The 13,386-nt window shown below is 45.7% G+C and overlaps 1 protein-coding gene across 1 annotated transcript; it reads right to left on the reverse strand.

The window, feature by feature from the left end:
• Positions 1–11,983: 11,983 nt before the first annotated feature.
• LOC123447072 lies at positions 11,984–12,818 on the reverse strand. The gene has a single exon (XM_045123637.1). It carries the CDS (start codon positions 12,744–12,746, stop codon positions 12,192–12,194), a length of 555 nt encoding a protein of 184 aa, XP_044979572.1. The 5' UTR covers positions 12,747–12,818; the 3' UTR covers positions 11,984–12,191.
• Positions 12,819–13,386: the final 568 nt, after the last annotated feature.

Consider the following 13,386-nt stretch of genomic DNA (forward strand, 5'->3'; position numbering starts at 1 on the left):
ACCTTGAGTTGGGCTTCTTCAAATAGGTCAATGTCATCTTGAAGTTTTCCCTTGCATTCGTGGTCTTGTGGTAGAAGGCCATCTTGTGAGCTTGTTCGTTCGGGAGGAGTAGGATCATACTTCTCCTCTTGGGGAACAAACTTAGGAATGGGGTATGGACCTTCTTCCCAATCATCTTCATTGACGTTGAAGTAGCCAACACCTTGTTTCTTCCGATGTCCTCCTTGCTTGCGCACAATTTCCTCAAATTGTTTACTTCCGGCAAGACTCTTAAAGACACCTCTCTCTATAATCCCTTTCAATAAATTGTTTTCTTGCTCAAGTGTAACATGGCTAGAGAATCATTAGTGGAAACCATAGAGATACTAGCAACAACATTATTGGATTTAGCTTTAGCATTGTTGTTACTAGATGAAGAAACTTTCTTGCCTTTGTTACTAGTGTTCCTAGGTTTAACTTGTGGAACAAAGTTAGACAAGATTAATCGTTTGGCTAGATAAGAAGAACTCTTCTTTCGAAGATCATCATTGATCGCTTTTAAGAACTCATGATCTTGCTCTACGTTGAGCTTCTCGAAGCGTAGCTTCTCATGGGTTCTTGCAAGTTCTATGTGATCTTCTAGAGTAGTCTCATGAGCTAACTTAAGAGTTTTTAATTCTTGAGTTAGTCCTTCAATTTCTTTCTTATCATCATCACTCGATTTCTCTTGACTAGCATGATTATTAGCAAGTTCATTTTCATTGCAATCACTAGTTTTATCAAAGAGCAAGTCATCTTCTCCTAACAAGTCATCCTCATCACTATTAAAATCAAGATACTCGGGGTGTGATACCTTGGGTGCCTTTAGCCATGACGCAGTTTCCGAACCCCTCATTTGGTGAATCAAAAAGATCGTAGGAGTTGGAGGAAACAAGTGCAATGCCGACAACACTTTCATCTTGACTATAGTCGGAGTTGGAGTGATAGCTTCTCCCGGAGTGGTGGTCAGACTCGGAGCCAGAAACCCATTCACCAACATGAGCTTGATGTCTTCTTCTTGAGCTGCTCTTGGTGTATTTGTCCTTCTTCTCCGATTCCTTGTCCCTCCGTGAGTGTCTTCGTTCATAGTGATCTTCTATACTCCTTCTCTCTCTGTGAGGTGACTCATCTCTCAAGCTTCGTCTTCGAGGTGACTCTTCTCTTCTTTTGTAGGGAGCCGAGCACTCATTGGAGTAGTGTCCGGGCTTCCCACAATTGTAGCAGTCTCGGTCATGACTGGACGAACGCTTCTCATCATGTCTTGTGCTTGAGCTTCTCTCTTTGACTCTTGTAAAACTTGTTGAATTTTCTAACCATGAGGCTTATCTCTTCATCAGTGACAAGATTGTCCTTTGAAGTAGCGGGAGAATCACATGAAGCTTTGTAAGCACCGCTTGACTTGTTGTGTAGCTCATCTTTGTCCTTGAGTGACATCTCATGAGCCACAATCCTACCAATGACTTCGGTTGGCTTGAGATCTTTGTAGTTTGGCATCATTTGGATCAATGCGCACATGGTGCCATACTTTCCATCAAGATCTCTAAATATCTTCTTGATGATGGATTTGTCGGTCATACCTTCACTTGCTAAGCCGAAAATATCATTGGTGATGAGAGCTAGCCTAGAGTACATTTCACCGACACCTTCACCATCCTTCATCTTGAACTTGTCAAGATGACTTTGAAGCACATCCAACTTAGATTCTCTCACAGAATCAGTACCTTCGTGCATATCAACCAAAGTATCCCAAAATTCTTTTGCATTCTCAACACGATGATTTTGTAGAATTCTTCGGGGCCTAGACAGTTGAAGATGATGTCGCAGGCTTGAGCATTGAGTTGCAACATCTTCAGTTCATCAACTGTCGCATCACGGTCAGGTTCATGTCCTTCTCCAAAGAAGTTACCTTACACACCAACACGAATAACAACCCAAACATGAGGATTAAAACCAAGAATATGCATTTTCATCTTATGCTTCCAAATAGCAAAATTAGTGCCATCGAAATATGGACCTCTACGGTGATAATTTCCCTCACTAGTCTCCATACTCTCCTAGGTTGTGAAACCAACGCAATGGAGACCAAAGTTCTGGTACCAATTGAGGGATCAATAGAGGATGTGTCTAGAGGGGGGCTACTTGTCAAGATAAAATTCCTAGCCTAACCCAATTTCAAGGAAGATAGAAATTCAGTAGTACTAAGAAGTCTAGTGCACCCTACACATGCTAGTCAACATAAATGCGAGCGGAAAAGTAAAGACTTTGCACATGTAAACAAGTAGAGATTAGGAGATCAAACGCAAAGGTTGACACAACGATTTTTGGCATCATTCCGACAGGTGGCGCTATCGTACGTCCATGTTAGTGGAGACTTCAACCCACGGAGGGTAACAGTTGTGAGAGCCCATGGAGGGCTCCACACACAAGGGGTCCACGAAGAAGCGGCCTTGTCTATTCCACCACGGCTTCCGCCCACGAAGGACTAGCCTTACTCACGGTAGATCTTCATGAAGTAGGCGATCTCCTTGCCCTTACAAACATCTTGGTTCCACTACACAACACGAAGTAGGAGGCTCCCAAGCGACACCTAACCAATCTAGGAGGCAGTACCCTCCAAAAGGTAATGGATGTGGTAGATCAATGAACTCCTTGCTCTTGTGCTTCTAAATATAGTCACCTTAACACAAAATCACTCTCTCACAGAATATGCATGGGTAGGAGAGACTGAACTGGTGGAAAGCGGTTTGGGGAGGCTAGAGATTAAGTTTCAAATGACTGGATTGGAATATCTTGATCTCAACACATGAGTAGGTGGTTCTCTCTCAGTAAATGGATCCGGCAGTGAAGTGTGTGTTCTTAGTGCTTCTCCCACGAGTGAGAGGTGGGTGAAGGGGTATATATAGGCAGCACACAAAATTCAACCGTTACACCTAAAGTGGCAAACTCGGTGACACCGAAGTTACAAACTCGGTGGTACTGATTAGCACAAAAGGCAAAACTTTTGAATCTCGATGAGACCGATATACACAACTCAGTGGCACCAAAACGGTGGCGAACGGTCAAATGCCCAAACTCGGTGGCACCGATACTCAAACTCGAAAATTCCGTTTTTGTGTATCTTGGCAACAGAATGTTGGTCACACTAAACTCGGTAGCACCGACATGGATTCGGTTGTACCGATTTGGTGGGAATGGCTAGGGTTTCTTCCTGAGGTCAAACTCGTGGGTCTGAAATGTGGAAGTTGGTGAACCGAATTTTAGTATGTGGAATTTGACAGAATGGATATGTGGGTAAATGATTGAATATTTTGGTGGCTAACTTTGAGCACTTTGAGCAGTCAGTTTATTTTACTACCTCATCCCCTTTTAATGGTATTTGCTTTCCTATGGACTTAGGTGATTTCTCATAAATATAAAATGAAGAGTCTTCTAGCTTGAAGCTTGAGCCAACATTATTCCTTTGTTGCATCAAGGGGCATCTCCACATAAGCCTTTAGCCATAGCATCTTTTGATTTTTTCTTGAAATATACTTGGAAAACATATTAGTCCAATGATGCATATGTTGTGATCAATTATTAAAACCACCCTAAGGAGCAATAGTGCTTTCACTAGCACGCTGGGTTCGGCATGGGACTGTCGGAGCCAATTTTGGCCCTCACCACCGAAAAACGGGCTCTTGGAGGCGTGACCGGGCCATTTTTTTCGCACCGGCGACAAAAGGGCCTTGGGTGTGTGTTGGGGTTGCAGCTGGAGATGCTCTAAGGCTGTGTTTGGTTCAGCCTTTTTACCAACTTCTGGTGGAAAAGCTAAAAGCTAACCAAAGGGGTAAATGATCAAAGCAACTTTTGAGAATCTCTAGCTTCTTCCTAGTGTAAATTTCAAAGCTAGGGTACCCTAACTTTTCAGCTTCCAGCTTTTCACAGCAGCTTTTCCATAACAACTTTTCCACATCAACTTTTTTAGAATCTGTAGCTCAACCAAACACAACCTAAGAGCATCCCTTATAGCCGCGCAACCGCCGTGCACGCTAAAAACATTTTATTGCGCCGAAATAGCGACTTTTAGCAAGCAAAAGAGCGCTAGCTTCAATGGTCGCCCAAAAAATTACGTGCACGAGGCGCTCCAGCAGGTGGTGTAAAAAAAGGCGCGCACGCTCATCACAAACAACATATGACACTCCAAAATAAACCAAATTAAATCAAACATATAAAAAATAATCAACAATAAATAGTTTATTTTTTGACAAATAGTTTATCTTTCAATACAATAAATAGTTCTTTGCAGCACTCCTCGATTAGTCATTCCATGTCCATCACTCCAAAATATCTCCAACATCAAAGTACAACATCTAACGTACAAATCATCATTCGTTTTGTCAGTCATTTCATGTCCACCAATCCTCGATTAGATTCTTCTACGTATCATTATGCATTTGCGCACGTCGAATGTCATGATAGGAGGCAACAAAACGGGCCGCCTTTGCAGCACTCCGCCGCACTCACACGGGATTACCCAAGAGCTCATACTGAGAGTAGTCTAAATTTTAGCCACGCTCATTCTCGATGATCATGTTATGCATGATCACACAAGCGTGCATGATGTACCAATGATCTTTTGATCCCAAAATCTAGTCTGTCCTCTCATAATACCAAATTCATCATGTAAAAAAAGTGAAGTTGAAGCAATACATACCTTGCAAGCGTTTTGTCGAACACCTTGTGGGTGTCGAATGGCAGTGGGCGGCTGGACGCTGCTCGTCGAAGGAATGACGCGTGCGAGGGGTGGCGGCAGGTAGAAGGAGACGGAGGAAGCAACGACGGCGCGGGGATAGGTCAGAGAAGCGCCGTCTGATCGCCGGAGTAAATGGGATGGCGCAGAAGACGACGCGGATGCCTGGATCTAGTGGTGGGTGAAAGTCGCGCGCGAGTCATCGCCGTCGAGCGCACGGGAGCGGGAGTTCGAAATAAGCGACGCGTGGTGCCGTTTCGCCACGCGCACTGAACCATTTATATGACGCTCGCGTTTTTTACGCCTTCATTGAAACAGAACGGCTGCGGACACGCAATTTTTTTTTTCAGTCCGACACTTATACAGCATGATTGTTGAAAATGCTCTAAATATGAAATGTGAGAGTCCTATGTAAAGGAGGTCTGTGATTCCCGCAAAACCCCTCAAACGCGCTAAAGGACCGAGGTAGTATCATCGTTGGATGTCAAATGCGTCCGAACAACTTGGTTTGGATATGACCTAAGAAACCATCGCAGGGTGTTCCGTCACTGTCTCCTGGCTGTATACGCATTGCCCCAATTTTTTTCATTCTCCGTTGCCCCAACTTGGGACTTGGGTAGCTTCAACGTATTCTTTCGCTGTATTTACACTATACGTTCCCCTCCAGCACAGGGAGTTCGGGACATTCTTGGACGCACTCGTCCTAGCTGCTACTACTACTACCCATCTACTCAACCTTATCGTCTCACATTTTAAAACTTCATCTTCATAGCAAAATTGCGCATGAGAATCTGACTTTGCAATATATATATATATTCTTTGCTTCCCGCCCTTACTTCTCTGTCTAGCACTACTAGTATAATCAACAATGTTTGCATTTGATCGTTGCTACGGCATCCCTCAGGGTTTATTTGGTTTCCAACCACACTTTGTCAAGTTAAAATTTAGCAGCCACAGTTTAATTGTCATATGTTTGATTTTTGTCACACTTTGGCTTGTTATATTTTATTATCGCTATGATCCATTTGTCATAGAGTTAATTTTTTTGCCAACTTTTATCAAAGTCTGGCGTTCGTTTTTTCAGCCACACTTTATGACTTGCCACACTTTAATGACTTACCGCACTTTGGCTTGATAAAATTAGTCTCCAACCAAACATGTCCTTAATCTCCTCATTCCTTACTCGTCACCCCACTGTTGCCGCACGCGACCCATGAGGGGAGCATCTAACCGAAACGTGTCCAGTTCACACATCATACTACTAATTTACGGGAACAGACGTGTCCAACTCCAACTAGAGCTAGCGCCACTTCGAGCTAGTTAAGCTGGTGAACATGAGAGACTTTTCTCAGCTGTTGGCACCAGATTGGTTGTTGCTCAGGCGGCGATATGGAGGTGTTTAATTAGCAGCCGTCCGGTCTCGATCGTTTGTTTGATCCGATCGAATGTTTTGACTTATTATACATCGATGATGTTTCAGCGGCTTGATTAATCAACCCATTTCTGCTCACTGGCATGCATTTATAGTATGTCAAATATGCGTAGAGTATTCCACGAAAAGAAGAAGAAGAAAATGCCGTTTGTGTCGGCCGCTGACACTGACAGACGGAGTCAATTTGATGCTAATCCGAGCTAAACTGTCGGGAGCATTCACACTTCCAAATTTTAATATACTCCATCTGTGATGATGAATGGATGTGAAAAGGTTGGTCTTCCCCTCGCTGTCGATTCATTCTAGGAGTAGGAATGACCGGTCGTTGACTCGATGTGAATTGGTTGGTGGACCTCACGATGACTGCTTTGTTGGAGCTGCAGCCTGATGTGTTCCCTTCCCACGGCGACCCGCGAGCAAAGCCCACCGGATTTAGAGCTGGAGCTGGAGCTGGATCTGATCGTGCTAGCTAACCTCGAGGGAGGATGCAGTTTTTCAACCTCGTCGTCGGTCTAGATTTAGACCAGTGTTTTTTAACTGGAAATGGGACGTCAAATGAAGGTGGCTACACAAGGTAGGATAGGATGGAGCTGATCCTTTGTCCGCAGCCACAAAAACAGATCCGGGCCACGATCCGTTCGGCTTTCAGCTTTGCATCTATCATCCGTCCTTTTCGGCGCAAGACATGCAATACTCTACCGAACTGCACCGGGAGAGAAAGAAAAGAAGAAAGAGATGGATTCCTGCGAGTGTCTTTGGCATTTCGAGCCAAGACGTACGTGCGTTACATACATGCATGTATGTGACCGATTCGCTATCACGATCATCGCCCGCCGTTTCCCATCTCTGCTTCTGCGTGACGATGATGCTGATGCCTCAACCAACCACTTTGACACTCTTTCTTTCTACTCACCCTTTTGTGCAAGCCAAGGGAGCTGGTGACTGCGAGCTCCTCCTTTTCGAGCTGGTGCCATGATCCCATCTCAGCATCGTCGCAGTGAAACACAATTTCTTTTTCTTTGTGTAATCCTGCATGTTTCCTAGCCGATAGCTGCCATTTCGCGTGGATGGAGCATGTGCCATCCAGATCCAGTGCCCGTCCTGCTACTCTGCCGCTGAAAACTCTGGCGATGGGAAGCTATCTGTCAGTCACGGCTCACGACTCACGAAGTCACGAGGAATCAAGTCAACTTCATCGGCGACTTCTGCTTCCTTCCACTACGTAGCATGTGCAACACGGCGATCATCAGTGAAGTCCAGGTCCTATGCCTGCACTGCACTGCACAGCAGCTCACCCTCCAACGCCGTGCCTGAAACCCCATCTGCCATCAACACCTAGAGGTAGAGGGAGTCAATCGGAACCCAAGTGGAGATTAAACAAATGGAGATTCATCGCCACTACTGCCACCGCTACGAGGATAAGAACAAGAATCTCGTAAAGCTCGAGGAGATAGAGGTCGATGGAGCTTTTGACCGTTCGTTTGTCCCTTCCACAGTGCCACTGCCATGGCAATGATATTATGTCTATGATGTTGGTATATGATATGATAGCTAGTGTCGGATGAAGAGGTTTCCTGCTGTCAAGAAATGATGTTAGTCGAGTTAGGCAGTGATCCACCGGAAAGACAGGGGGTCACGGAAGCAATTCAGAAGCTCCCCACGCATCGCACTGAGACGTTTCGGCAGGAGAACGCCCACTGAACTGAAGACGAGCACGATCAAAAGGACCAAAGAGAGTGAGCTTGAGCCTCGAGCTCTACCGTGGTAGACCGTTCCACTACTACCGACCGACCACGCACTGATATCATATCATCCCAATCATCATCTACTACACCTTTATTAGGTCTCTTTTCATTTTACTTGCTAGCGAGACAAGGATTGTTCGTCCCAGTTCTAGATTGTGCGAGAAGAATAAGCTTTTCTCTTTAAAGTAAAAGTTGGGAACTGTTGGGGAAAAAAATTGCCGGTGAAACGTCAAGAGGTCTTTTTGTAGTTGCAAGAATCGAATGCCAATGGGCCGATGAGCGATCATTGGCCGCGTACGAGCAACTTGAAACCACTTTCGAATTTAAATACGTCCTTATTTACAATCTACAGTGACTGAACATCAAATGGGCGAATCAAACAGAGAGCTGTACGAAAAAAACAGATTAATGTCTAGTACTTCCTCCCTTCTTAAATATAACTTCTTTTTAAAGGTTTCACTAAAAAACTACATACGAACGATACATGAGAACAGTTATCCCTTCGAGTGAGCGGACCTCGGACTCAGAGCTCTCGCGACCGCGTCGCCCCTGCGGGCGACCGGCCGCGTCCCCGACCTTCTTCCTCCAACTCCCCCTCCCTCCCTCCCTCCACCGTAGTCGGCGCTCACCGCCGCGCCTGGCCCGAGCGACGCTGGCGGCGACGCGCCCCCTCGCCATTCCCCTCTCAGTTTTGTCTGGCGCGGGCCGGAGCGGTCCGGGGGTGTCCTTAGGCGGTGGCGGTCCGGCGTGGCGGCGGGGTACTGGCGCTTCGTGGGTGGACGGCTGGATGGTTGCGTCGCCGTTGGCGGTGAGGTAGCGCGGCGGTGCCCGCTCGGCCCAGATCTGGGCCCTTCGGGTCCCATTTGGGTCCGGGCGGGCCGGCGACGTGGTGGGTCCGCGACACGACCTTCAGGAGGCGGGGGTGCGGCGTCGAGCGGCTGGGAACTGGCGGCGCGGATGCCGAATTGCTGTAGTGTGGTCGGCGGGGCTTAGCGGGCCTCGTCGGGCCAGGGGTGGCCTGGTGTGCCCCGCTGCCGCGTCGGGACGACGATCGCGACGATGCCGGGGGCTCGGGCCTCCCGCTCATCGACGGAGGATGCAGTACATTGGCATGCGGCAACAAAATTGGGGAACGTGGGTGGCCGAGATAATTGACCGACACACCTACAAAAAGATTTAGGGTTGGGAGATTTAGATTTCACTCCGTCGCCAAGCAAGCGGCGCGGGCGTATGACATAATGTTTGTTTGCCTACATGGCGTAGACAACCACCAGAACTTTGAGTTTGGAGAGATGACACGACTCGAGCCTGTCGACCCATGGGTGGTCTCCGCCCACGATAGGAGGGAGGATCATGAGGCTCTGGAGCGCATCATGGCGGAGGCCGCCCAAGAGGCATACATGGCGGAGCATTGACCCAGTTACCCGGAGCAAAGTCGAGGCGGAGCGCGATTGTACAAGCAGCTAGCGCGAGGAGGGGCGAACATCATCGTTCGGTCGAGCGACAACAAAGATGGTGAAGACAGCAACGATGACTAAGGCCCCGACCGCATGATCAATAGGCTGATTAGGGGCGGTAAGAAGAAGCTCGTCGAAGAGACATATGATGATTAATTTAGTAAGTTTCAATTAGCTTAGTCTTAGTTTGGGTTAAAGTCAATGTAAAATATTATGAATCGACATTAAACTTTGTATTTGTTGATTTTATAAGTATTTGTTTCAATCGATTTTCTGTTTGTGTGCACCGAATTTGTGTTTGTGCCACTCAGTTCTTTTTTAATCGGGTAAGTTTAGAGGAGTAAAAATACTCCACTAAAGGATACTCGACCGTTTACTCTAAATTTTGAGAGATGAGTTAGAGTTGCTCTAAGTAAAGCTGATTTGCTGCTCATCCATATGTTATTTATAAAACTGCACTTTTTCCAAAAAAACAAAATCCGCTTTCCAAAAGAAAATAAACTTTTTAGAGGGCAAAGGAAGTAAAGTGTAGACACGGGCGAGACGGGAAGCTCCAGCTCGACACCTATAGTGCCTCGAAAGTGAACTGACGCTCACTTCAGCACCTAGTAAGCCGGCTCACGGTATTGCTTATATTTTTTGATTATTTGAAAGCATTTTGAAAAATCAAGATTTTTTCTCAAAAAAAAAACGCAAACAAAATTTGAAAGTTCACAGATTTCGAAATAAGTTCAGGAACATGCAAAAAAAGTTGGCCCACTCAAACAAAAGTTCACGAATTAGAAAATTCACATATTTGAAAAGTAATGAATTCAAAAAGTGTACTAATTTTTGAAAAAAAAAATATTTTTTAAAATGATCACGAGTTTGAAGAAAGTTCATCAATTTTGAAAACTATCTCATCAATTTCGATAAAAAGTTATTCGATTTTTTTGTTATTAGTTTTATATAAACGTTGATGAATTTGAAAATAAATTGATAACATAAAAAATAAAAGATCATTTTTTAAAGAACTTTACGGATTTTCGAAAAAAGCTATGAATTTGAAAATACTCACGAATTTGAGGAAAGTTTCAAATTTACAACAATTACACGCATTTTGTAAAGGCAACAGTAAAAAGAATAAGAAAAAAATATAAAGTAATAAGAAAAAAAAGGAAACGCCCAGAAAACCAACCAGTGAACCACGAAGAGCAAAAAAGAAGAAAAGAAAGAAAAGAAGTAAATGTGCACAGCCAACGCGGAGGAGTGTGTGCGCCGGTCGGCGAATTAGCCTGTAACCGCCGGAGAGGGCGTTAAATAAGAAATGCCGAAGAGACGAGTGCTCAACAAGAAAATAAAAGTCCATTCCTGTCTGTGATCACCGTTTTATAGCCCGGCGCATTATCATCTCCAATGGATGTTGTCGTCCCCATAGCCCACAACAATTTCCCCTCCATATGAGCCGAGCGTTTCTTCGAAAGTCTCCCAGCGAGCAGTTTCGCGCATCGTCATTTATCGCGTTTCAAACACCCCTACGTGTCGAGCTTTAAACGTTTTTTTTGAATTTCTTTTTCCGCACACATTTTTGGCTTTTTAGATTGAGATTTTTTCTGATTTTTTAAGTGACCCGTTTTTTCACCGGTCTTTCTTAGCCTTATGACGAAAATAAAAAAATTATAAATTTTTTTTTTCATGAAAAGACGTATTTTCTGTTTGTTTTTCGCAAGAGGTATGATTTCGCTTTCGCGAGAGACACTGCCGTGCCTTTTCCAAACGAAAAAAAAAGTGTTTTCTGTTTTTTTACGAGAGTCATGATTTTGATTTTTGGAGAGATACGATTTTGTTTTCACGAGAGGCATGACTTTGCCTTCGTGAGCCGTGTCTTTTGGAAAGGAAAAAAAACATGTTTTCTGCTTTTGTTTTCTGCGAGAAGCACGGTTTGCCTTTGTGAGAGGCACGCTCGTGCCTTTTGAAAAGGAGTTTTTTTTTCATGAGAGGCACGTTTTTACTTCCGTGAGAGGCACGGTTTTGTCTTAGTAGAGGCACGGCTTTAAAAAAACCCATGAAAAAACGTGTTTTCTATTTTTTTTCTATAGTGAGAGGCGCGGTTTTTTTGACCGGTTTTTTTTGTGAAAAAAGGTTCGTTGAAATCTATCAACATGGGATCTAATTTTAAAGATCTTGACGCGAGTAAACAAACGGTGAAAAATGGTTCAAGATTTAGACGTACGGTTTAGAAGATAAAAACATTATGAAAATACGAATCTACGAAAAAAGGGAAATCTCCCAGGTTGTGACAAGTGGTACGCACGCAGTGCGCCATTTGTCGCAACCTGGAGAGGTGGGAGTGATCTTCGAAAGGAGTACTTCCTAATTATCGATTTCGAATTCTGAACTCAAATTCAAAGTTTTTTAATCCTCCAGACCTAAATTGTATCCCATGATCCTTGTTATTGATCAATAAAGTTAAGCGTGTTCGGACTAAGTTTTTATATGAAATTCTGAACTCAGGGGTTGCAGAAACATTCTGAACGCAGGTACACCTCTTTCTCTCAAAGAAAGAATGCAGGCACCTCCGAATGATCTTGGTCGCCAATCCAACTGCAGACAAGAGTCCTAATTACCTCCAGAAAATGATACTTGCAGCCGTAGTAATTACATTATCAAGGATGATCTGAAGACCACAGAAGCAAGATGAACACCAGCTCGTATTACTGATCGAGATTTCGTCAGAAGTTCCAGTCTTCACATTACGATTTACTTACAAGCAAACGAGCAAGAAAGAAGAAAATCTCTGCACAACTGAAGCAGCAGAATCCTCACCGCCCTCACGGGGCCCCGAGCCCGCCCTCGGCGGCGGCCATTTTGCGGCAGTAGTCGGCGACCTCGCGGAACCTGGGCACGCTCCTGAGGTCGACCTTGGTGCCGTCCTTGAGCGTGATGACGATGTCGCCCCACTCACCGATGAACCGCGGCACGACCACCACCTCCCTGACCGAGGAGTAGGGGAAGTCCGTGCGGTCGTCGCCGGAGAGCCCGGAGATGACGGTCACGCGGCGGGAGGTGAAGCGGTACCGGAGGAGGAGCGCGCGGGTCACGGACGCGAGGGTCAGCGGCAGCCACAGGAGGGTCAGGCCGAGGACGAGGTTCGCCGCAAGGTCGCCGTAGTGCGCGCCGCCGTCGAAGAAAACCGTCTCGGCCTCGGCGGTGGCGCCGGACGCGGAGGCCCGCGCCACCACGCGAGAGTGGCCTGCCGAGCGTTTGAGCGATGGGGGAGGACGGAGGGTGGTGTGGACGGAGGGGTTGGGAGGAGGCAGCGGGCGGAGGAAGGAGGACGCCGCGGCAGAGGCGGTGAGGGCTGACGGCGACGGCGGCGGCGGCATGGTCGCTGGCTCGTTATCTCTGTCTCGTGGTGGTGGTGGAGGGAAGTGTTGTTGGGCTCGCTCGGTTTTCGGTAGTCATTTGTGTGCACACGGGGCGTGATACGTGGACCGACTGGAATCGTGCAGGTAGCCTTTTTTTTTTCGTGAATACACATTGTTGCGTATCTTTACTTTGATATATAAGTACTCCCTTCGTTCCTAATATAGGTCTTTCTAGAGGTTTCACTAATGGACTACATATGAATGTATATAGACATATTTTAGAGTGTAGATTCACTCATTTTGCTTCGTATGTAGACCCTTGATGAAATCTTTTAAAAAACTTATATTTAGGAACGGAGGGAGTATAATGGAAAAAGAGTTACACGGTGCAGCTCTATGCAGAGCATACACAAGACGGCGTCACCTAGGGTGCGGGAGGAGCAGAGAGGAGGTTGCTCGGCCTCGTTAGATTAGATGTAGGGATAACTACTTTTAATCGTCTCCCTCTTGCCGATGCCCACCTATTGGCGAAATCACCGTTTTGACCTTTTCAGTAATGTTTGTCATAAACTGAACTCGACACAAAAGTATTTCATCATCCGACCCTTTTGACTAAGTCATAGTCCGTGACATAATTGTCCAATATAAAAACGCTGAG

The sequence above is a fragment of the Hordeum vulgare genome, chromosome 4H (assembly GCF_904849725.1).
Source record: "Hordeum vulgare subsp. vulgare chromosome 4H, MorexV3_pseudomolecules_assembly, whole genome shotgun sequence".
NCBI lineage: Eukaryota > Viridiplantae > Streptophyta > Magnoliopsida > Poales > Poaceae > Hordeum > Hordeum vulgare.

Excerpts from the sequence above, each read along its gene's own strand:
- LOC123447072 (XM_045123637.1), bottom strand. The coding sequence starts at position 12,746 with ATGCCGCCGCCGCCGTCGCCGTCAGCCCTCACCGCCTCTGCCGCGGCG.